General features: G+C 44.4%; 1 protein-coding gene and 1 long non-coding RNA gene across 2 annotated transcripts; one reads left to right on the forward strand and one right to left on the reverse strand.

Moving 5' to 3' along the window:
- Positions 1–18683: 18683 nt before the first annotated feature.
- LOC147857782 (uncharacterized) lies at positions 18684–23111 on the reverse strand. Its single transcript, XM_087327858.1, has 6 exons — positions 22667–23111; positions 19878–19965; positions 19563–19735; positions 19442–19469; positions 19246–19351; positions 18684–18976 (listed from the first exon to the last, which is right to left on the reverse strand). Exons 1-6 carry the CDS (start codon positions 23009–23011, stop codon positions 18895–18897), a joined length of 822 nt encoding a protein of 273 aa, XP_087183984.1. The 5' UTR covers positions 23012–23111; the 3' UTR covers positions 18684–18894.
- On the forward strand, positions 21152–21481 carry LOC147857783 (uncharacterized). Its single transcript, XR_015530487.1, has 2 exons — positions 21152–21277; positions 21380–21481. It is a non-coding gene; the product is annotated as an uncharacterized LOC147857783 (long non-coding RNA).
- Positions 23112–25443: the final 2332 nt, after the last annotated feature.

The raw sequence follows: 25443 nt of genomic DNA on the forward strand, positions 1-25443 counted from the left end.
TGCCGGTTTTTGGATCATCTTATATGGTAAACTGAATGTATTTCTCATCAGTCTTGCTGACAGTCAAAGATTCTACCTTAGTGTTGGCAAAAATAGAAACCCTGAAAATAACTATGAGGCTTTGAAAGTTCCAAATACATGAGGGATCACATGTTTTTGGCATCTATTGGAACACATGAAAATAACTATGAGGCTTTGAAAGTTCCAAATACATGAGGGATCACATGTTTTTGTATGGTAAATCTGATGTATTTCTTGTCAGGTTTGTTGAGTTGTAGTATTGGCCAAAATCTTGTAAAAATATAAACCCTGAAAATAACTATGAGACTTTGAAAGTTCCAAATACATGAGGGATCACATGTTTTTGACATCTATTGGATCATGTTGTTGTTGTTCAAATGTTGTTGTTGTTCTTTGTTTTTGCGTGATAGATAGGATTGTTGATGAGGTGTATAGTGCTCTGTGAGTCGCCATTGATGGTTGGCGCTAGTCGGTTGATTCAGCTTGTAGATGAGAAGTCAACAAACAATCGGTGCAGCCATATCACTTCTATCGCTGCTTCTGATGCTGCTATGTACTCGGCCTCTGTGGTCGACATGGTCGTGCACTCTTGAAGCTTTGAGCTCCATGATATAGCACCGCCACCATAGGTGAAAATATAGCCTAATGTTGACTTTTGATTGTTCGTATTGCCGGCATAGTCAGAGTCAGTGTAGCGTTTGACTTCGGCTGAGGTAGTCAAACTGAAAGTCAGTTGTGTATCTTCGGTTCCTCTCATGTACTTGAAGATGTGCTTGACGGCTTCCCAATGCTTCTGTCCTAGATTCGACATGTACCGGCTAACCACCCCTACGACATAGGTTAGGTCGGGTCGGGTGCCACCATTGCATACATGATACTTCCTACGACCGATGCGTAGGGCATCTTTCCATTAAGATCTCTCTCCTTGTCTGTTGGAGGAGATTCTTTGTCCGATAATCGGATCGACGTCGGAAGCGGTGTTGGTGTTGGCTTCACATTCTCCATGTTGATGAATGGGAGAGTCGGAGAGTCTTGGTCGTCCGATTTCGCTCGATCCTCATTCCCAGTATGTGACGGGCTTGTCCGAGTTCCTTCATTGCAAACTTATCATGAAGGCTCTGCTTCAGATTTCCGATCTCTGCTTGATTGCTTCCTGCAATCAGCATGTCATCGACATATAAGATTAGATCAATCCTCTACTTGTCGGCTAGTTGCCGAATGTACATGCATGGGTCGGAGTTCGATGTAGGAGTCAAGCCATAGAGGCTTTTCTTCAGTCGACATACGAGGTGACTTTCCTCCCTCGTCGCCATGAAGCCTCCTAGTTGAGCGATGTAAATGTCTTCTTCCAGATCTCTGTGTAGAAATGTTGTCTTTACGTCCATTTGTTCAAGCTCTAGGTCTTTTGTTGCCAAAACTCTTAGTAGGAGTCGGAGGGTGGTCATATTGACTATTGGTGAGAATATCTCATCGTAGTTGACTCCATGTTCCTGCTTGAATCCCTTTGCGACGAGCCGAGCTTTGTACTTGGGTTTCTCAGAATCAGATACATATTTGTATCGAAATACCCATTTGCAAGGTAGCGGCTTTCTTCCTACTGGTAATTTGACCAGTTCCCATGTTTGATTCAGTCGAATCGAGTCCATCTCGGATTGCATGGCTTGTAGCCATGTATCGGCGTCTGATGCAACTATAACTTCTTCATAAGTACTTGGTTCGCTTGCATCCATGTAGTTGACGTAGTTGAGGCTCGGTTGATAAAACTCTGTAGACCTTCTGACTCATCCGAATCTCCTGAAGTGCTGATTTTGTTGGTTTGAACTCTTCAGTCGTCTCATCCAGTCGATTGGTATTACTTGAACCATCTTCAGGAATCCTGTTGGATGACTCACCCTTGTAGTACGGTTTCGGTGATGTCATGGCATCCTCTCCTGTGGACTTTGTTGACTCGAGTCTGTTTCCAAATCGCATCTCGTTGACTTTGCCTTGTTCAACGCTTGTCGAATTAGCTTTGTCTTTGATGACGTTGTCTTCGAGTTCGACTAGTGGACCTCCTACCAATTCGGAGTTGGTAGGTATGTTGTCGGCTTGCTCGAATTCGACTGTTTGTTGAGCCTCTGAGTCAGCGCGGTGGGAGGGTCCTACGACATCTCTGTTGTCTTCGAAGGAGACCTTTTTACCAACTATTTTCTGTTGGTTCCGTTGAGACAAGAAAGAGTTTTCATTGAAGACTACGTCACTGCTCCAGATTAGTTTCTGGTTCTCTGGGTCCCATAGCTTGTAGCTGAAGTCCCATCAGTTCCATAATCGAGAAAAATGCACTTCATCGCATGGGGTGCCAACTTGGTCTTTTTCTCCTTAGGGATAAATGTGTAGGCTTCGCATCTGAATATATGGACCCTATCGTAGGTCATTTGTTTGCCTGAGCATAGTGCCCGTGACACTTCAAGCCTGATTGCTTTCAACGGTGATAGATTTACTAGGTATACTGCCGTCTGCAATGCCTTGCCCCAGAACTCTAGCTTTAGTTCAGCTTGCTGCAACATTGCCGTCATCCTCTCTTGATTGTTCGATTGATCTGTTTAGCCACCCCATTCTGCATGGGTGCATAGGGAACAATCTTTTGATGTCAGATCCCTTTGTCGAACAGGTATTGTTTGAAGGCTCTGGAGGTATATTCTCCTCCATTGTCAGATTAGAGTGTCTTCACTCTGTGTCCCAACCAGTTCTCCACTTCATATATCCACCGAGTGAAGACCTTGAGCGCTTCGTCTTTGGACCTTATCGAGTAGGCGCAGACCTTCCGTGTACAATCGGGAGCCTCCTAGTGATCATTCTAGCATGGGCCTACATATATCTGTGTGCACGAGCTCTAGGGGTTGTCGTACCGTCTTGTAGTGGATAGAGTGGGGACCTCAGGTCTGTTTCCCGTATCGACAATGCTCGCAGAAGTCCGTTTTTGCTTGGAGTTTCAGAATGTAGACGACCGCCATCAACCGATTGAGTCCGGCTTGAGACATATGGCCAAGTCGGCCATGCCATAGGTTTGGGTCGGTCTTTTCGGCTACGTTCACGGCCCCTTCTAGATTGATCGCCATTAATGGGTACAAGTTATTGTATTTGTGCCCGCCTCCTATCTTCAGGTTTCTTCGGCTGATCGTCCATACCAACTCACTTAGAATCGTTTGATACCCGTCTTCGATTAACATGCCGATGGAGACGAGACTCCTTTCCAGATCAGGTACGTGTTACCTGTTCCTTTGGGTGAACACCTTCGATAGATCTGCGGCTATCGGTCTTCAAGGGCGTGGTACGTGAAGGCTCGTAACAGAGGCGTCGAGAGAGAGACAGGGCTCAGAGAGAAAACACTAGCGAGGTCTTGATAGACGTGGGCGGCGTTGAACTCATAGGTATGGATCAAAGCACAGACTCATGGAGCAAAATGGGCACAAATCAGATATATTACTATGACAGAAAAGATTACAGAACACGGCCTATGGTCGGTGACCTTACAAGTTTATCTAGTTACGAGGAACTAAGCTAGTGCTTCCGCCTATATTTTTCTTCTCACCCTCTCTCTGAGGTACTGGTTCTCGTTTAAATAACTTTTCCCCTAATACATAGTCGAGCCGTCGGTGGCCCGTGATACTCGGACTCGGCGTTTGCTAATTTCCTAATTTTACATTTCTGTCCTCTGGACAACACCTGGCACGCCCGTGGGACAGGACCTTGTCCGTCGGACCCACGACTTACAAAATACTAACAATATTACAAAAATTGCCTTTTAGGCGTGATCCTCGTTTCATTCCTCTTTTAAGATGTCGAGGATGTTTTCGGGGTCCGGGGTGGTGGCAGGGTGGTCTAGTTGGACTGTCGGTGCGGGGGGTTGAGTTTGGTCCGGGGGTGTCATATCTTCTCGGATGTCCGCCTCAGGTGCGGCCGATTCTTCTGGTGGGGGTGTGGGTTCGTGGGCGCTGACCTCTACTTCGACAAGATCTGGTACCGTGTGGGCGTCCATGGGATGTCTGTTGGCCGGGGCAAGTTCCTCCTGTGCCGTGTTCGTGATCTCCTTGCTGGAAGGTTCTTCCTTCTGCTCTGTGGCCGTTGGAGGGTTGGTGGGGATGGCTGCGAGTCGTTCTTGTTCGAAGGCTTTTGCTTCCAGGCGAAACAGCATTTGACCGTCATTGAAGTCCTCCATTATTTGCTCGATTGCCGTAGTGTGAGATTTTGCCAAGGACTGGTAATCCTCAGTTAAATCTGCACGGAGGTTTTGTATGCTGGCTTCGTCCATTTTGTAGAAGTTGCGGCCCTCCTTCCGTCGGTTCTCGGCGTCGGCGCGTAAAATATGCAATTCGGCAGCTTGGGCTACCCATTCGTCTCCTGTGCGACTTAATGTTTCCTCGACCTTTTTGGTAAGGTGTTGGCGCTGTTTCTCGATCAATATTCTGATGCGTGTCTCATCCATGCCGGGCTATGCTCGGATGGCTGCTAATTCCTGTTTTAAGCCGTCGACCTCGGCCTGAATCTTCTGTGCTCTTAGCTCATAGATGGCTTGAGTGTTCTTTGCATCCGCGGTTACGAGCTGGAGAGCCTGCTCGTAACGCTTGGTGAGTTCTTCAGTGGCTTGCTCCCGTTCTTTTTGACACGTGGCCCGGATTTGTTCCCGTTCGACGATTCTCTCTTCTTGTAGGGTGAAGTAGCTTGCATTTGATGAAAAACTCGTCAGCCATTTCTTTAAGGGTCGTACGCTGACTCTGCAGCTCGGCATTCTCCGCGATCATCCTCTCCTCCCGTTGGAGATTTCTTTCCTCCTGCCGATGGTTCCAGTCTTTCGCATTGTCGAGCGCGGCCTGTAGGTCTAGAACCTCCTTCTCTTTCTTCACCACTGTGGCTGCGTATTCCTCCAGCTTTCTTTTGAGTTCGGCTTCTTTGCCCGCGGCTTGCACTTGTACCCAGCCCAGTGCTTCGTTCTGCTTGTGTATCCTTTGGTCGGCCTAGGCTCTAATCTCGGCCATCTGCTTGGAAGCTTCTTTTTTTAGGCGAGCCATCGCCTCTTGATGTCGTTGTTCGTGTCTCTCGGTTCGCCGTTGTTCTTCTTTAAGCTCTGCGCGGTAATCCCGGAGCGGGGGTTCTGTTTGGGTTGCCACCTCCTTGGGTGCACGAGGGGGTGGTATCTCGGTCTTTTCCATGGGCATGGCCGCCTCGGTTGTTGTGTAGGCATCGACCATTTGTAACGAGTCCGTTTGTGTACTGGCCTGCACCGTCAGGATTGAGTCGGTGATGGTGCTTTCATCCATCATTGTTATGCGTGGAGGCGCTGGGAGGGCCTCGGTGGTCGTGACCAGAAGGCTCAAGAGTTGTTCCGGCCGGTTTTGCTCCCAGGCTGCCAGCTTCTGGTTCGCAGCGTGCCATAATTCTGTAGCCATCTTAGCCTGTTTTTGGGCTATTTTTATCTTTCGGGTCATGTCTTTGGCTGCTCGCGTAGTGCGATCCAAGTCCCGATATGCCTCGATAAGGGCCGTGTTCAACTCGGGGACCTCCATGAGGAGAGGGGCCTGTTTTGCCTGCTTCTTTCTCCCGATTTTTTGTAAAGCCCTGTCCTCCTGGGGCTCAATTTCACCTATTAGCGCACGTTGAATCATTTTTGTTTCAGCGTGCTCCTCCGCCATTCGAGCGGCTGCCGCGACTTGGGCTCTGGCGAGGAAGTCGACCAACTCGAATGTCGTACCGAGGCGTAGGAGCGCACTAAATTCGTAAGCCTCCGCGGGGAGGTCCTTATACCCGAGGACTTCATCCTCCGAGATTTGCGTTGTCTGCCCATGCTCGATCTTTCCCTGGTTCAGCGATGCCTCCTCGGGGATGATGGCCAGGTTGCTCTGTCTGACAACTAAGGCTTGCTCCTGTTGTGGCTCTTTTTGTTCTTCCGAGGACTCACGGTTGAGTCGTCTTCTCTTGCTTGGCTGTGTTTGGGGTTCCGGGGCCGGTAGTGTCGTTTCCTCCGCCTGCTTCCTTTTCTGGGGTCGTGGTGGTGCAGCCTGCTGTGTGTTGGGGCTTGGGCCAGGCCGTGGGGAAGTTACCGAGGGGCGCGACGTTGGCTGTCGAATGGTGACGTTATCGGCCGTGTTGTCTTCCGCGGCTACCTCCTCCTCCCATTCTTGGCAGATCTCGGAAACTGCCCTTTTTTGTTGGGGTTGGGTGGGTGGTGGTGCAGATGCGGGGTTTTGGTCGGCGGCAAGAGGTGAAGGCGATGTGGGCTCCTCCCATGCTTCGTGGCTGATTTGCAACGAATTTCTCTCTCTGCCTTCGTGGTGGTGGTGGGGACGTGAGTGTGCAAGGGGAAGGAAGAGAAGAGGTGGGTATAGAACCATCAAAAAGTGGGTAAGAACAGACAACATCTTCTTACCGGACTGAAATGAAGCTAAGGCGGCGCAGAGTTCCTCGCCTGTGATGATTCCCCAATCGATTTTGTTTCCTTCATACGCGCTGATGATGATGGCTGCCTTGTTCTGCGGCATGCTCGTTGGGTTCGTATGCACGAATGCATACTCCATTAATATACGAGCAATCTCCCCGAAAGCTTTGTTGGGACCGCCATACGTGCGATATGCCTTCGATATGCCTTCCCTGAGGCTGAGTACTCACCGAAGTACGCCTTCATCTTTGATGCCGGGGGTATGTCGACCTCATGGTCCCCTCCCCATTGCAGGTCCAAAACAGCCTGAAGCACGTTGTTGGTGATGGCTTTGGGAGTTATACGTTTAGCCACACCTTGGGCATCTGGGTGCGCGGGTGCATCGATGATCTTCAGGTAACCGCCCATTCCTCGTTCCTGGAGCTAGGCGCGGGTTTCTGTTGAAGCGGTAAGAGGCATGGTGGAGATGGAGACGGGGTTCGACTGTGTGGAAGCGTGACGAAGAGTGATGAGGCGAGGGCGAGACACAGGAGGAACAACAGGAAGGGGAAGTCCAGTAGAGGGGTTATGAGAGCGAAAGAGGGCTTCAGAGCAAGAGCGTTTAGCGCGATGAGGGCGAGACGGGGTTTCTGAGCTTGAGAGCGATGGAGATGGGGAGCGATAATGAACTTCTGTGTCTGTGCTGCGTTTTGGAAACGGTTTTAGTAACTTACTCCTAGGGTTTTGTGCCTGAAGCGAATCCTGAAGATTCTGAGTCGTGGGTGCCATAATAAGTGACTAGCACCATGTGTCCTGAAGGTGAGTGGGGTGCTTCTAGTGCTTTGCATGTGCTTAAATAGGGACTAAATGAGTGGTGGCGAGGGGTGCTCCTAAAATTGTGGGTGCCTAGGTGGGTGGTGTAGGTGTAGCTAATTGGTGGCTAAACTATGGTTAATCCTACCTACTACTATTTTTATTAATCTCAAGAAGGTGGGTGAGTCCTTATTCAGGGGGACACGTGGCCTCCTCCGTGGTGGCCTCCCGAAACTCGTTTGTGCCGTGTGGCTCGGTAAACGGGTTGGTTGGTGTAGTCCCTCGATATGGTCGAAGTCGGAAACCATTGGCCCAACTTTTGACAGTGTCGCTGGCGAGTGTGCCGAGCTGGAACGTCCCGTTGAACTCGTCGATAATCCAGAATGGACCGGTCCACTGAAATCTTAATTTTCCCGGCATTGACCCGAGTCGTGTTTGAAAAAGAAGAACTGGTTTGCCGATGGTGAGCTCCTTCTCCAGCCCGTGTCGATGTCGATCCACGAAAGCCTTGTGTTGCCGTTGACGTTGTTCGAGCTGGGCCATACTCTCTATCCTATCTTCGCCGAGTTCGAGGAGTTGTTCCAGCCGGTATTGCTCGGATTGGGCCTCGGGGAGCCGTGCTTTGACTTGAACTCGGAGGCTCGGGACTTGGAACTCGACGGGCATTACGGCTTCTAACCCAAACGCCATTCGAAAGGGGGTCGATTGGATGCTTGTTTTGAAAGTCGTACGATACGTCCACAGCGCGCTCTGGAGTTTGTCATCCCAATCGGTCCTGTTTTCATTGACGATCTTCTTCAGTATGGTTTGGAGGATTTTATTGGTCGATTCCGCCAAGCCGTTCGCCTGTGGGTAGTATGGTGTGCTTTTCTTGTGCACCACCGCGTAGTGGTGTGTAAGCTCACGTATTATATGATTGATGAAGTGCCCACCTTGGTCACTAACGAGCTCGATTGGGCATCCGTAACGGCACCAGAGGTGCTCATACACGAATTTAGCCGTGGATGCCGCCGTGTTATCTCGGAGTGCCTTAGCCTCGACCCATTTGGTGCAGTAATCCGTGGCAACGATAATATACCTATTCCCGGTTCGGGCTGCGGGTGGTTTCGGCTGGCGTAGTACACGGGCCTATACCAATTCGGGGGTGTGCATTGCATCAGGGCACTTCCGATGGCGATGTCCGAAGCATCTACGAAGACATGAAACGGTTCGGACCAAACCGGGGACTGGACTACCGGGGCATGTGACAACATTCGTTTCAGGGTCTGATAGGTCGTGTCCTCGATTGACGTCCTTTGGAAAGGAAGGCGATGGACTACCGCGTGTAAAGGTGTCGCGAAATCGGCCAGGTGTCGTATCATTCGGTTGTGCCACCGGATCTGTCCCAAAAAACGGCTTAGTGCCTTAGCGTTCGAGGGTGCGGTGGCATTCAGGATTGCCTTTACTTTATCCGGGTCCATAGCGATGCCTTCTTGACTGACAATGTGGCTGAGAAGGTTGCCGCTGGTGACTAAGAACACGGATTTCGCCGGGTTTAAACTCAATCGAGCTTGGCGATATTGGTCCAGGCAGAGTCGTAACTGGGTCATGTGTTCCCATCGATGGCCATACACGGCGAAATCGTCGAGAAAGACTTGCATGAACGCCGAGATGTAGTCATGAAAGATTTCGGTGATGATGCGTTGGAACGTAGTCGGCGCTGTTTTTAGACCGAACATCATAACTTCTGCTACAAAAACACCCCATTCCGTGGCGAAAGCGGTTTTCTCCTGATCCTCCGGGTGCATTCTTATCTGGTTATAGCCGTTGAACCCGTCGAGGAAACTGTAGCATTTGTGGCCGGCTACCGTGTCGAGGACGCTATCCGTGAATGGGAGAGGGAAACCTTCGGTGACTGTTGCCGCGTTAAGCTTCCGATAGTCGACGCAGATGCGGATTTTTCCGTTCTTCTTTGGGACCACTACGATCGGGCTCAACCATGTAGCCCGTTTAACAGGGCGAATGAAGCCCACTCGGAGTAGTTTGTCAATTTCCTCTTTGACTTTAGCGGCGTAGTTGGGGTTCATCCTATAGCGCCTCTGCTGAACCGGCCGAGTGTCGGGTAAGATATGAATTTGATGTTGGTAGTATTGAGGATCCAACCCCTTCATATCGGTGTAAGACCAAGCGAAAACATCTTGGTAGTCGGTGAGTAATTTTACGAGGCATGCCCGTTCTCCGGTTGGTAGATTATTGGCAATTTGTAACGTACGTGGATTCTCGTCTGAACCGAGGTTTATTATTTCCAGGGTTGATGCTTTCACTCGTTGTGAAATGGCGAGTTCGCGTTCAAAAGCCTCCCGAGCATGACGTAGCTCGGCAACTGTGGTTGCATTTGGTTCCTCCTGGGGTGCTGACTCCTCCGTGACTTCCTCGTCTTTAGATGGCTCGATGGTTGGTAAGGCATTGATTTCGAAGAGAGGGATGATCGTGGGATGATCATCTAGGAAGTCATCGACCTCCTCATCGGCCAACCCGTCAAGCATATGGACCCCTTCCGCGTATAACGGCGAAGTGTTGAGGGCGACGGGGACTCGTTCTTCAGTGATGATGCGGACTTTTGTCTTGCCTCTTCGGAACGAGATCATGTTGCGTTGCCAATGTTGCTTGATATTCGCTGTACGCAACCATGGTCGACCTAGTAACAGTGGGTAGGTGCCTTGTGTCTCCAGTCTCAGCACGACGGCCGAGATCGTGAACATGTGGCCTCCGAGTGTGAAGTCGAGATGGCGGATTAAACCAATGGGGCGAACGGAGCGTGTGTCGGCCATCCGAAGCCAAAAGGGGCATGGTTCCCATTGATTCAGGCCGAGGTTGAGACACGTTAACTCGCTAATAACGTTTACGCCGGATCCGCCGTCGATGATGCATCCGTGCAGGTCTTGTCCCTTAATGATGATTCGCACGGCTGGGTTCTGAGAATCCATGAGTGGTGGACCGGTTCCTGCTTTGGTGAGGTGTACCGGTGGCGTCACGGGCTTAGTATTGGCCTGGAGTGTCGCTAGGGTGTCCCGAAATCTCGGCATGAGTGGTAGCAGTTTATGTAGGGGCAGCGAGATGCGGGATTTGGTAAGAACATCCCATAGCTGGTCGTCCTCCGACGATGTGGATGGTGCCGAGGTTTGTGGTACTTCACTGGGCCTGTCTCTCATGTCAGTTTGCATGCGTACGACATTATTTTTATTGGCCGTGTCGATCCATTCGTTTGCTGCCTGACGTACTTCATCCTGGATTTGCCACTGAGTAGTCTGCGCTTTACTCCGGGTAGTGACCGTTTGAACATCGGCCATGATATTGTTCACCGTGGGTGCCTTGCCACGGTTGGTTGTCGGACATTGCGTGGCGTAGTGGCCTGGTTGATTACATTTAAAACATGTCACGTTGGCCGAGCTGCTGGTGTCCGCTCGGTCTGTGTGTGGAAGCTGTTGTTGTTGATTCTCGGTCTCGTTCAGTGGTGGGTTGTTCCGAGGTGCGTTGGAGTTGCGCTGGTCATTTTGAGGAGCGTCCTGTTGGCGGTTGTCATTAGGTCTTCTATTGTTGCATGTGTTGCGGTTGCCGTTTCGCCGATCAATGCGTGAGTTCCGTTGGTCATATCGGTCATCGCGATCGTCATCATATCGAGCATAATCGTCGTGCCGGTCATCGCGATAATGATCACGACAGTCATCACGTCGGTAGTCGTCGTCTCGGCGTCGTCGATCCGGGGATCGTGGTCGGTCGTTATCCTGGTCTCGGTAGATATATCGCTCGTCCTGCCGAGAGTATGTATTTCGTGGCTCGATCTGGCGGACCGGTGCCGTCGTTGTGCGGTTCAGCATATTATATTCGCACTGCTCGACCGTGTGAGCTCGAGACTGATAGATCAGACATTGTGGTCAGTGGGGACATTCGAGGGCCAGGTGCCCTGATCCTGAACATGCCGTGCATTGGAGGGCTTGGCAAAAGCGATGTCCTCTTGGGGAAGAGCGTTGTGCAAGGATGTCATCGAGAAGGCCACGCCGTGCTGGTTCCGATCGAGGGCGAGAACGCGCGCTATGACTTGTTCGATAGTATGGTTGGCGAAATTTGTAAGTGCGAGATTCATTCGTAGAGGCTCTCGTAAACTGGATAGGAAAGTGTCTGGTATATGTTGTGCCGAGACATCATCGGCCACTTGTCTGTAGAGATCCTGGAACCGGATCGTGAACTCCGCGACCGTTTCGTGCGGTTCCTAGCATATAGAGAAGAATTGCCGGAGCAGTTCCCGTTTAGGCACCTCGCGATGAAAAAGTTCAAGGAACTTTGTGCGCACGATTTGGAAAGTGGTGGCCTCTCCTATTTCGAGGCGAGAGTACCATCGTGCGGCCGGTCCATCGAGGGAGAGTGTGAACTCGGCAATCTTTGAGGCATCGATTTCGGCCGGCGTGAGGCGGTGCGTGGAGTGGTTAGCCTGCCACGTGGATATGAAGGCACGGATGTGTGACTCCGCGTCTGGGTTCGTCGGTGTATCGTGGGTATGGGTACTGCATGATGTCATACTGTGGGTCTTCTGGTAGCACCGGAAAAGGGTTTAGTTCCGGTTGATTGACCTCCGGAGGGCTCGACGGGGGTTTTGGTGGTGAATCAACTCGCGATCGAGTGTCTGGTGGCGAGGATTGCACTAGACAAGCCTCCGATTGATCAGGAAAGGATTGGTCAGTGACCGCCGAGTCGGAAGTTCCTTCGACTGGCTCAGGGCGTCGAGCGGGTGGCCGAGACCTCGTGGTGCGAGAGGGCGCCGTAACGACGGCTGTTGGTTACCTTCAACGAAGTTCGTTGTGCACTCACAGCTGTAACTGAGCGTGCCAAATTGTGTTACCCGTTCCTTAGGGTGAACACCTTCGATAGATCTGCGGCTATCGGTCTTCAAGGGCGTGGTACGTGAAGGCTCGTAACAGAGGCGTCGAGAGAGAGATATGGCTCAGAGAGAAAACACTAGTGAGGTCTTGATAGACATGGGCGGCGTTGAACTCATAGGTATGGATCAAAGCACGGACTCATGGAGCAAAATGGGCACAAATCAGATATATTACTATGACAGAAAAGATTACAGAACACGGCCTATGGCCGGTGGCCTTACAAGTTTATCTAGTTACGAGGGACTAAGCTAGTGCTTCCGCCTATATTTTTCTTCTCTCCCTCTCTCTGAGGTACTGGTCCTCGTTTAAATAACTTTTCCCCTAATACACAGCCGAGCCGTCGGTGGCCCGTGATACTCGGACTCGGCGTTTGCTAATTTCCTAATTTTACATTTCTGTCCTCTGGACAACAGTACGTGCCGGACTTTGTGCAGGATTATTGTGTTGCCATTTGACAGTTGAATTGGTACTTCTCTAACTCCTGTTCTTCTGCACTCCTACCAATTGCCTAGTCGGACAGTGTCGTTGGCGCCATCCGAATAGTTTGAAAACCATTCGTTGTTTGAGGTCACATGGAATGTTGCACCAGAGTACAGTAGCCACGTGTGTGCATCTTGTGCATTGTAGAGGACTTCTCCGATCATTGAATCCTCTAAGGAGAGAATTTCTCTTGATCGGGTGTTGGCAATGTTGATTTGGTTGTTGACTGGAGAGTGGTCTGAGTCGGGTCGTCCTCTTGATTGTCCAGCAGTCGAAAACATTGTGGCCAGCTTTTCTACAATGTGTGTAGAATTCACTTGATCGGCATGTCCTCGACATTGACCGCTATTGGTCTCCCCTCATCTTCGATCGACTCTGTCGGCTTCTTGTCTTGATGGACTCAATCGGTCGACCGACTCGGTCGAGTGGTGGGCTTCTGCCGATTCGTCGATGGTGAGTCCCATTGATTTTCGCCAAATGTCCTCGGTGAGGACTTGGCCGATCGTCTCATGCAGATTTAGGATTGGTCGGCAATTGGTGTACGTCGTGCAGAATACCTCCCAACTCACCGGCAAGCTCGATAGGAACGCAAGAGCTTTGACTTCTTCTTCGTAAGTTGATCCCTTGTGAGGAGAGTTCTAACAACACCCGATTGAAGATGTTGATGTGGGAGGTAGTTGGATCAGTCTCTCTCGTCTTCATGTTGAAGAGTTGTTTGATCAAAATTAGTTTTGAAGATGAGGACTTTTCTCGTACACGGCTTGTAGCTTCTCCCATAATGAGAATGTGGTCATCTCCTTTGCTATATTGAAGTAGACGTTTTCGACCGGATGCATTCAGATGGTGGACCGTGTGATTTCGTCTATAGATCTCCATTCTTCGGTTGTCATCGAGGTAGGTTTTTCACTGTGTCGAATGGCTTCAACTTGTCTTCTGATTATCGGCACATCCTGCATCATCTCCTTCCATAGGGAAAAGTTTTTGCCATTGAATTTTCTGATTTCGACTCTTGTTCCGGATGTTGAAGCCACGTTTCTTCTTTGAAAGTGAGATTTTAGTGACCTGGTCTTTTTCCTTTCAGCTTTTTCTGTTGTTTGTTGCTACCGAACCGCAAGTAGCTCTGATACCAATTGTTGTTCAAATGTACGCGGAAACGTATGTGTGTGTGAGAGAGAACCTATCGTATGTGTTCAACAAACTACACAGAATGGAGGCAAGAAGATACAACAGAAGATAGACACGGTTTAAGCTTTAATGGAAGCTCTGTTATTGCATTCGTTCTCTATCTCTTCTCTCTCTCTGAGATCGCTATATTAGATGATGAAGAAGTTCTCCCTCTTTTACACCGTTAGGTTATTGCTTATATATTAAGCCCTAACTCTGTTGGACGAGTTCACACTAGGATACAAATTTGAAGGAGTCGGGCTTTTATGCCAACAGTTGTATGGTAAAAATCTGATGTATTTCTTGACAGGTTTGCTGAGTTGTAGTGTTGGCCAAAATATATTTGTAGAAATAGAAGCTTGAAAATAGCTATCGGTCGATGTTGTCGAAGTTCCAGATACATGAGGGATCACATATCAGGCCAAGTGTAATCATTGTCGATGGTGCCTCAATAAAATGGGCACTAAGAAAGGTTGTATTTTAAGAAGGCAATACTTATCTACTTTCTGAATTCGAGAAAGGGATGATAGCAAGTATCAGCAAGTGGTCAAATTAGGGCAGTTGAAAATAAGGTAAACGTGAAAGAGATGAGAAGGACTACTGTGAATTTATATATATTCTCTCCTGTCAAAACAAGGCATTGCTTATTTATGCCCATTCACTTCATGACCTTTTTAACCCCGAAGTCCACTCTGAGACACACACTACATAATATGATCTCATGTGTCGTTTCCATTTTGGTGTTTGTAACTTAGTTATTGTCAGAGAGATGATGATTCTTTGTTCAGCCTTGAAACCTTGCAGTGTGATCACATGGAATGTATTCATATGTGTCAAATCTGTTTCTTGGAAATGCCTTCCTTTTCCTCTTTCAATTTTTGTAAGCATTGTTCATTCTACATGGAGGTACCTACAACCATTTAGAACACTTAAAACAAGAAAAAATCTGGGCTTAAAAGCCAGTTTCAGCTATACATTATTGCAGCCTCCAGGCTCATGGTGAATGTAGCTACATGTACCTGCTCATAGGTTTGCATAAATAAATGTGAGCAAAATGCTGACACTACAATACTTAGAATCACTCAATGTAAAGATTATAAGTTTGAAATGGGATGTCTCTGAGTTGTGCACAATCAAAATAGAGAATGCATGAGAGATTACTTGAAGAAACTACCTTCCTGAAATTGGTTTCCACCAAAGAGCTTACTATTGCAGGCCATGCAGATGGTCTAAGGTGCCCATAACCTTGTTCATTTGGAAGAAATAGGCATTTCTTTGATGGGTCATGTGAAATATTTGAAGAACCAGAAATTTTTCTAAAACTTTGGCCTAGGAAAATTTGGTAGAAGAGTTGCATTAATTCTTTGTAGCACAATTGCTTTGGCATTTCAACATTATTTGGTAGCCTAAACTGATCTCCACCACAATATCATGATCGAAATGGCCGATCTCTGAACCTTAGGCTTATGTCAATTGTGGTGACATTCGTTGGTAGTGTGGTTTATCTCTCTCATTTCATATATGTCCGTGGATCCGCATAGCCCCCCGTAGGATTTATGTGTTATTCACCCATCCCTATCTCTTGTATGCTAAAGTTGGTTATCGGACATAACTTCATTTACTTAGTTCGAGGATGGGACAGAGCATGTCCCATTTTATATTTATCAATAAATTTTTGGTTCCCTGCATTCATGGTACTTCCTAAGGTCACAAAAACAATGAGTCGGTCCCCATATATACACTCGGCTTTTTCTCGTATGTTGTTGGCAAGCAAAAGAAACGTTAGTGGACCTATGACGCATCGCTCTTAGGTCTTAGCTAGATAGACAATATTGGCACTAGTGCCATCCACACGACCCGAGGATTCAGTTTGTCCCTTGCGACCAAGCAGTTGGGCAAGGAAAAGAACAAGAAAACTAGAGGGAAAGAGAGGTTGGGGGAAGAAAGATTAGATTAAATTAGATATTTTTTAGCGTCCATATACAGGCCAATATTGACACATCGAACCTAAGTACACAAATTTTCTTGATGTGTACCTCCTTCCTTCCTAAGAAGGGATATTCATACTTCCAAGCACAAAGTCTTGATGTGTGAATAAGGCATATACATATGAGCTCAACAATGAACTTGGGTGTATTCGCGATCTTGGCAAATGAGCCAGCACTTCATCTTCCAATTAATGCACGCATTGCAAAAGGTACAACTATAGAAAGGAGAGAAAGAATTCCCAAAGCCGACCTTCACTTTGGTTGTTGTATCATTCATCATTTCCCTTACAAAGGAGACTCGTTCATGTATTCTTCTTTCTAGTTCAACGATGCTTTACTATTATCTTTTGGTTGATGATATTGTTGATGATGCTAATCTAGAGGGTGGCCCATCTAGTTATTGCATGAAATATTATGTGTGCTCAATTATGTGTATTGTGTTGAGAGTCTTGTCCCACCGAATAAGATGGAGAGCCAACCGGATCGGCTGAAGCCGATAAGGGGATGATAGCCAGCTTGTTCGAATTGAAATTCGGATATTGCGCAAGGAGTTGGATCGTCAGGAGCCAACGAAACACTGATTAGGGAGAGATAAGCTGAATCAGTAAATAGCAAACCCGACCAAGGCCGACAATCGACCGATAACCAACTTGGCTAATAGCCAAATCGGGGCTATATTTGTAAATATTCATAATGCACCTATTGTGGGCTATATTTGTAAATAGTCATATATGTATATGGGTATAACTATAGCTAGAGCAAAAAGGGATAGTAGAAGACGTGAGATTATCAGTTGGTAAATATATTATGTATGTATAAAGTTGATTAAAAGTGTAATTGTTGCGGCCGTATGTAAGACGAAGTCGAGCTCAAGGTCGTTGCCTTAGAGTTTCTTGTACTCCATTCATATAATGAATCTGTTTGGAGTCTGTGGGCTCCCGTGGTTTTTCCCTTTCCAGGTTTCCACGATAATATCTTGTCTCGTTGTCTGTACCTTGTCTGTTAATCTTGTGTTGTTTTGGCTATTGTCTTCTCGCATTTGTGCTTGTGAACCGGTTGTGGCCGGCCTCATTTACATTGTACAAAGGCGGAGCACTTACTCTTGGTCGATAATGAACACAAGAACAAGTGCATTTTGGCAAGGTAAAGTTCAACGAACTTGTTTGTTTGTATGTTTGTTGGCAGAAAGTCTACGGGTTACTCAACAACATAGAGCAAGCTTGTTGCGGAAAGAATTGAATGTTGGAATTTCAAATTCAAAAAATTCAAAAGGATCATGCAAGAGGCAATATCATCTTCTACCCATAATATGCGCATCCAACAAAGTAGAGGAACAATGTTCCTTTTACTTTAAAGCAACCAACAATCTTGATGAGTCACTAGCAATAAGATGCTTTGCACTTTTCTTTCCATTTTAACACAACATTCTTTGAAATTGGAAATGGCACTTTTCCTTGCATGCCTTCCAAAAAGCAAAACCACCTAACGAGTATTTTAAACAAGCAACATGATGAACCGGTTCATCAAGCAGGTTCTTCATGAAGATGAAAAGTACTTCATTAGAATGTCACCATCTCATTGATAACAACATGAACGATGACGAATTGACAACATGAAAGTCATGTTAGTTTCCCATTGTTCACAACATGTAATGTGGGGGCAGAGTTTGGACCACAGTCTTCAAGTCATGAGCTTGACGAGTTGGCCATTTACTCCACCCTGCAAGCAAGCTTGAATAATAATTTAATAAATTATTTGAAGTCCCTCATCCCCAAGCATAGAATATTTGTTTACTTGTCTATTTGTCGAGACACTCAATAAGGATGGTTAATGTTGATTGCACATTGCATGTTCCAATATATATAGGATTATATTATATATATATATATAATATGCTCCAATATTATGAGTTTGGTCACATTGGATTTGTGTCCCTACTTTGTGTTGCACTCTTACCTCTTCATGCATCTCCCTTCCCTTGAGATTCTTAAGTTTTTTGTTACTCTAATCATAAGCTTTGCAAAGGGAATTTTTACCTTCCAAGTACTTGGCAAGAATGAGCTTTTGCTTTTTTTCCATCATGTGCCCTAGCCAAATTCATCTTGTTTGCCAAGTCTGTGCACACCATAAATATTGAATTTAATGTGTAGTAATGTTTATTTCTTTGAAAGCCCATGGATAAGAATGCTCAAGGTTACCATTCGTTCAATGCTTCTTAAATTCTTATGGGCCAACATCAAAACTCACATTATAGGAACTTACTATTGCGTTGCATGCACTAGGCCATAACTTGATTGTTTTTTACTTTAAGTAATGCTTTATATTACTAGTGGGAAACCTCAAGACAAAGTCAACCCCCATAAAAACAAAGAGCTATGCTCCGAAGCATGAAAATTTTACATCATCGTCAAGGCTTAATAGAAGAAATAGCACGCACATAAGACGCTCGTGTCAAAGTGCTTGAAACTGAATTCATTGAAAGCTAGTTAATGGGAAACCATGTCAAGGTTTAATAGAAATATCATGCACATAAGACGACCATGTCAAAGTGCTTGAAACTGAATTCATTGAAAGTAGGTTAATGGGAAACCATGTGGCTGACAGATATCCATGTAGTTCATAATCCCCAAAAATATGGATGCACAATGAGGCAGCTTTGGGAATGTGATGATATCCATAAATACTTACCAAAATAGGCTTCTATGAAACAATAAGAGAGGTGTTGCCGTAATGGGAAAATAGCAGATGTGTAATCATCAAACTTATTGTGATAATATCAATTTACCGTAAGATAGAAACACGTGAGAAAATATTATGAGCCGCGAGTGATGGTTTCTAGTTTCCATCTTATTTTACAATGGCAACTCAATGATGTTACATCAACCTACTATACTCAACTTGCTTTTAAGCGTAGAAGAAAGCTTTGTTTCAATACATCTATAATGATGAATGAGTACATATGTTTAATACCCCCCCAGAATCGGCACAGAAGATTAACAGGCATCAAGAGATTCGATGCCAAAAACAAATAGATCTAATAATAGTCACAATGAATCTGTTGAAAAATCTACCTGTACAATTACAAGCTCACATGTCTTTACTCTATACATTTGTAAGGATTTTATATGTATTTTGAAACAAGCTGGACAGACATCCAAAACGCATTTGAAGCAGCTTCAACAACCACAGGATTATTGTATAAGCTGAAAAAATAACGTCAACAATCAGACATTTACTAAATGACATTAGGAGGAAACATACGAAGTTACTGGAGTATTTACCACAGACAGTATTCTTTTACAACTACCCCCTTACTTGAAATTTTACAACTACAGACAGTATTCTTTTATTTAATGCAATTCCCCAGAATTTTCACTACTTCCCAAAATGCACTATAACCTAAAATTGTTACGGGTATTTTGGCTTTACTATAACATAAAAAAACAAAAACAACAGGTACTATGAAACTAACCTCATTGCAGTGGCTCCCCAAGATGCTGCAGTATAAAACAATTTGCTTCTGCTCCATAACCTCTGAAGCTTACCTTTCTTTGGGTTATCAAAAGCCTTCTTCAGAGCTGTAAATAACCCAAAATTAGTCGCTATAACTTCAACTCATCAATTGCTAAAAAAATTATAATGGTCCTTTTTTGTTCATTGCTTCATACCTGTCTGTAACTGCTTCGGAGACATCTCCTGGTGAAATTAACACGAGCATATGAATTCAGAATTTTCCTGTTTTTCCCTGAACATGGGTAACTTATATTAAATATCATATAAATTGGATACCTTTGCTTGAGGCAGAGAAGACACGTATTTAGCCATGAAACAAGCCATCCCATCAATAATATCTTCTTGGTTTACCACAATATAATTTTCTGACTCCAATGAATTCCGTGAATCATCAATGTCAACACTCACCAAATCGTCTGAATTTATAACATCCCAGGAGCTATGATCATCTGACATTAATGCAACTTTTCTGTATCAATCCTTAATATAACTATGACACACAAGAATTAAAACAACTGCTACATTATTTCAAGCCACTACAATGAGATTATAGGATTTTCTAAAAAAAGACTAACAATAGAATTTTCTGACCTTCAGTTTGAGGTAGAGTTTTGGTACAAGGCTCGAGCTTCTTGAGAAAATCAGGTGAGGTGACTCTAGCCTCCAATTTGCTATACATCTGCAAAGTATTCATTTACAACATTGTGACCAATCATCAGCATACAGAATATAGAGATTTATAGGGTTAAAAGATATTCTCCATAATCTGCAGCCAAGACTAGTGATGGTTCATTTTCTCAGCATTTATATCATCAAGTAATGTCAAATACACGACTCAACATGTTGAGATATTTCTAGTACCATAAAAATGTCTGAAGTGATAATCAATTTCAACTTGCTTTTCATGATGTGTTCAAGCCTGATTATGTGATCCTAGTAAATGTGCAGGACCACCTATACTTATGGACACTTTTATTACTATCGGGAAACCTCAACGTGAGGTGAAAACCCACAAAGAATAAAGAGAAGTATACAAGTGTCGATTAGATACTAAAGAGCTCAGAAGCAATCAAAGTAAAGAGTGTAAAGTTGTTGTGTGATGTCTCTTAAGTTGTGGACACTCTAACAGAGATTGCTGAGGGATTGCTTAAAGAAGCTAACTTCATGCAGTTGGTGTCAATCAAAGACCTTACTATTTTGGGCCATCCCGATGGTCCAGAGAGCCCAAAATCTTGTCCATTGAAGCAAATAGGCATTGCTGGATAGGGCGTACAGAATCTGTCCAAATAGCCAAAAGTGCTTCCCAAATCTCAGCCAGCAAATCTGTGAGAAATTTCAACCAATTAAACTATAAGCCCATTGCTGGCTGGCTGGCTGTTAGCCCTCTCAAGTAATAGAGTCGATGGATCTGTTGAGCAACACTGATCTGAACGGTATGACTGAAATGTAATCGTTTTGTTTGCAGGCAAATAGACAACATATTCCTAGGGGGGGTTTTACCGATGCAGCACGCACGAAAAAATCGACTCGACTTTTCTTCGATGATTTAGACAGAGATGAACTTAGTCTGTGGGAAACCACCTATATTTATGAGATGCATTTCCAATAGATTGAATCTTCGATATTGAATATTACATAGCCCAGGGGAGGAGAATCTCACTGGTAATAAAGCTTCACAAGTCTTGACTTAAAAACCATCTTCAATGAGAGTCTTGCCCTTACCAGAGAGAGCTTACTATGATGATACACCAAATATGCCATGTTTTCCTTCTTACAAGGTTGCAACGGGTGAAAACATCTGAATGAGATCATTGTAGTAAACCATCATATGCCTGCTTACTCCCAGTTCGCACATTGAAGTCCCTTAGTAGAATGTCCTTACTAGCTCCAAAGCTTATCATGTCCTCATATAGCAACAAATAACATGACTCTACAAGAGGTGCAAACCTTGAGTAGGCCAGTGCAAAAATGGCAAACTACTACAAAGAGGTGTCTGAGATTTTCTGTAGATATCAGAATCCAAATATCCTGTGCCTCGCCATCTCTATGCATCGGACAAACTATAAACTGCTATTTTATTTATATGGCACTAGAGCTTCCTTTTTATGTATGGCTGAGGACGAAATATTGTTCCATATGTGCATCAAGACTTCACTTCCAACATATTGATGTGCGTTTTGTGTACATGGCAATATCTATGATTTTAAAAATATCTTCAGTCTGTCCACATCTGTCTGGTTTCCTTGCATCGATTATCTATGGCACATTCTCTTTTTATGATATGCTACCTGATCTTCATTCAAATGCATCGTCTCTCGAGTGTTTTCTCTTGAAGAGGATCTTCCTTTTTCTCCACATCTCAACTACGGCCTCTTTCTCTCAAGCCATTTATCCCTACTTTCAATATGACCAAAATGGGGATTTCAGACTAAATTATCTTTATTTGAAGAGTTCCAATGGCTTCTTGTGGTCCACCTTTTTCTGCTCACCCAATTACCTCATATGTAATTGGACTCTTGTTCAATTACAATTGAGCTTTCCTTTGGACTCTTGTTCAAGAGTTGCATTAAAATTTAATCATTGACATTTCTTTGCGTTTCTTGTCCATGGTGTGTTCTTGCTTTCATCTATGGGCATTCTCTGCTTACGTTTATATAAACATGACATTCTTGCTTACGGATAGTTTATATATATGTTCTTGCTTTCATCTATGGGCATTCTCTGCTTACGTTTATCAACATATTCAAATATATAAACTATCCGCCCATCTACTTGACATTTTCGTAAGCCATCAATCGTAGACTGACCACATCAAATCAAGGATATCCTCCTAACTCTTTTTCCATGGTAAGTTTATAAACTTCAAATCACATACAGCAGTCAATCTATCAATCTCCAATATAAGTCAACATATCCTTAACAATCACACATAAGGAAGTTCTTCCATAAAAAGTTCAGCAGGATTCAAGCTATGAAATCTTCACACCGTCCATCTATTCATCTTCCTATATAAGTTGAATTTTCCTAACTATTAGATCTTCCACACAAAGGTCAAGGGGGATTCAGATTATAAAATCCTCAAACGATCTATATACCCATCTCCATAAAAAAATTGCATTTTTCCATCTGTCTATCTAATATCTACAGCAAATCTAAGTTTCCCTCCTATTAATTATATAATTATGGCACCACTGTATGCCCATAATTAGGAACCATTTATTGATGTCTCTTCATAAAAAATAGGTATTTTTCTATCTAAAAACTTATTTATCTAATATCTACATCAAATCTAAGTTAAAAAATTTCTATTCATCATATACTAAGGGCATCCTCATATGCATAATTACAAAGAAAGTTCGAGAAGGAGAAAACCATCTTACTTCTTGATCTCCATCGAAATGCTTATTCAGGGACCTTCTGAGAGCGAAAACGCGAAGATCCTCGAGAGCCTGTTGATATAGGTCTAACATGGCACGTAATTCATCACTTGTATCGTCATTACTAGTCTCTTCACATCCTGTGGCAACATCATAACTGTCCTCTTTGCATCCTTTCTCAAGAGGATGATCTAGTCTTACACCCTCACATTCTGGTTCTTCTTCCTCAAGATAATCCGCTCCTTTTCCTCCTCTAGCTTCATCCTTCTCTATCTGTACAGAACATTCTTTCCTGAGTTCTTCTTCTTCTACAGAAGGATTATCTGTTGAGTTAACCCGAGCTTCCATGTCCGATAAATCTTGTCAGTATATATCATATATAAATAAATATAGTTGGATATATCAGAGGCATGATGCGAACGACACGAGTTCCTGTGTGTGTGTGTGTGTGTGTGTGTGTGTGTGTGTGTGTGTGTGTGTGTGTGTGAGTGAGAGAGAGAGATCAGACAAAAGAAACAGGATCTCAGTTCAAAACGCAGGCCTAGGAGAAAATCTGGAAGACGAGAGGGAGGGAGGGAGCGAGGGCGAGAAACCGAAACCCTAACCCTAACCCTAACCCTAACCCTAATTTCGATTGGAAGAAGGAGAAGTGTTTGAACAAAACGCCTGCAAATCTGTATAGTTTTTATTTATTTATTTATATAAAAATAAAAATATATATACATACATATCATTATATGTATGTATAGATAGATAGATAATGTATGTATGTATTTATGTACATACATATAGATAGATACATATATGTCTTGATTGGGCATATTACAGAAATAGACACCCCCAACCCAACCCGGAATCGGGTGTTGTTGAGGTTTTGTGTCTACCTTGCCCAAAACTCTACCATTAACACTTGTCCGCCTACTCGCTTGCCCGTCCATCGTATCGTCCGTCCAAACACACAACACACACACCCCTGCCTGCCTGCCTGCCTGCCCTTCCACATGTGTAGCATTCTCGTTTCATCTCGTGCATGCATGACGAGGGGAACTAAACCCTCAACGTTGACATTGGTTGTATAATAATTATTAATATTAATATTTACCCCAATGCCCTCATACACCTCGGGCCAGAGCTGCACCATCTCCTCCTCCTCCTCCATCTGCCCTGCCGCTCGTTCGACATTTGATCTTCGACCATGACGTTGCCCGCGATTGCATAAGTAATTTTTTACTCCAAATGCTCTCGGGTGGTTTGTCTTGAGGACACTTTGTGTTGTGTTATGCAAGCAAGATTTATGATTATATTGATGGAAAAGGAAACAACCAAGGTTAAACCCATAAATGTAAATCAACGCAATTTCACAAGGTGTACGAAATAACACAAGGCTTGAACCCCCCCCCCCCCCCACATTAACAACATGGTTCCTTCAATAGGTATGAGCTCAACATCATCTTCTACATTCAATTGCCTACTTGATCAATTAGACATCAAAGATCACACCATTCTAACTACATATACGATTATCAACACAATTGCATTACAAATGGGTAACACTACAGAGTTCCCCTTAAAAATCCCCTAGAAAACGTTCAAATTTCTCATAACATAACTACTTTTTAAAGAATACCCAAATTTTATATTTAATGATAGTTTTGAAGGACTATGCAACAATTGTTTTAACTAGCAAGAATTAAATTCTCATTCACAAGCCCAAGAAACAATATTCAATTATGGATCACCACCACCACGCTTTAATGATCGAACAACTTAAAGGATTTTTTGGACTCTAGATATAGAAGTTCATTGAGAGCCACCACACTTTGTGTGAATTTGTGAAGCTTGTCTTAAAGAAATGCCTTTGAGAGATGGTTGGTGTGAAAATATCTCCAAGAGAGGGAAGAAGAACATATATTTTTAATCAACGAGCTTCAACAAGACAAACTTGATTTACTCATTTACTGATTTGAGTTCATGATGATTGTGCATCTATGACAACACAAAATCTACCTTTTGAAAAAGAAGATACCCAAATTTTAAGGATGTAATGTCAATTCACTTTGTTTGATTGCTCCGAGTAGAATGAATCAATAGAAGCCAATTTTGGGAAATAGACGAAATTTATTTATTGTTGGTTGAGGACAACACATATTTGGACAATAGGGAAGAGGATTAGAGCAATTATTCATATGGTTTGAATACCAAAAATTGTGATAATAGTTGGATAGGTACATGCGAGTATTGTACATTATTATTTCTATAAATGCAAATAAAGTCGATTTTGATCTTGTTCTCATTCTCTACCATGTAATATGTAATCAATTATGTCCACAATTATGGTTCATTTGTGTACATTTATCGAAATATTTATTATCTCAATTAATATAGTTGATGTCGATTTTGGGAGTTTTTAGTCTTGTTTTTGGAAATGTTTTACCCATATTTGTTGGGAATATGTCCCTCCAGTGGGAGGAAGAACCGATTGATCGGAAAGCCGACAGTCGATGACAGGGAAGATCCGACTGTTCGGAAAGCTGACAGTCGAAGAGTTGAAAATAGTGAGTCGATTGTTTGAATATTCAACTATTATTATTATAGTAATAATAATGATGATAATGTTAGGAAATAGGTCTCTACGGATAGGGAGAGAGAGGAGCTGAGTTGATGAGGGACTCGGCCGAGGCCGAAACCGGAATCATGTATATAGCCAACTCGGGAGACTATAATTGTAAATAGTCTAAGAGTGCACCCCATGAGGGCTACGTATGTAAATAGCCAGAAAA

Source organism: Azolla caroliniana, unplaced genomic scaffold (genome assembly GCF_043228905.1).
Source record: "Azolla caroliniana isolate FFs.n. ecotype wild unplaced genomic scaffold, voAzoCaro1.0.p SCAF_11, whole genome shotgun sequence".
NCBI classification, from domain to species: Eukaryota; Viridiplantae; Streptophyta; class Polypodiopsida; order Salviniales; family Salviniaceae; genus Azolla; species Azolla caroliniana.

What these genes read in the sequence shown, in the direction of transcription:
- LOC147857782 (XM_087327858.1), bottom strand. Translation starts at nt 23,011, where the DNA reads ATGGAAGCTCGGGTTAACTCAACAGATAATCCTTCTGTAGAAGAAGAA. An exon ending in ATTTCGATGGAGATCAAGAA is followed by an intron (nt 19,966 to 22,666) that starts GTAAGATGGTTT and finishes AATACTTTGCAG; the next exon opens with ATGTATAGCAAATTGGAGGC. An exon ending in TCCGAAGCAGTTACAGACAG is followed by an intron (nt 19,352 to 19,441) that starts GTATGAAGCAAT and finishes GGTTATTTACAG; the next exon opens with CTCTGAAGAAGGCTTTTGAT.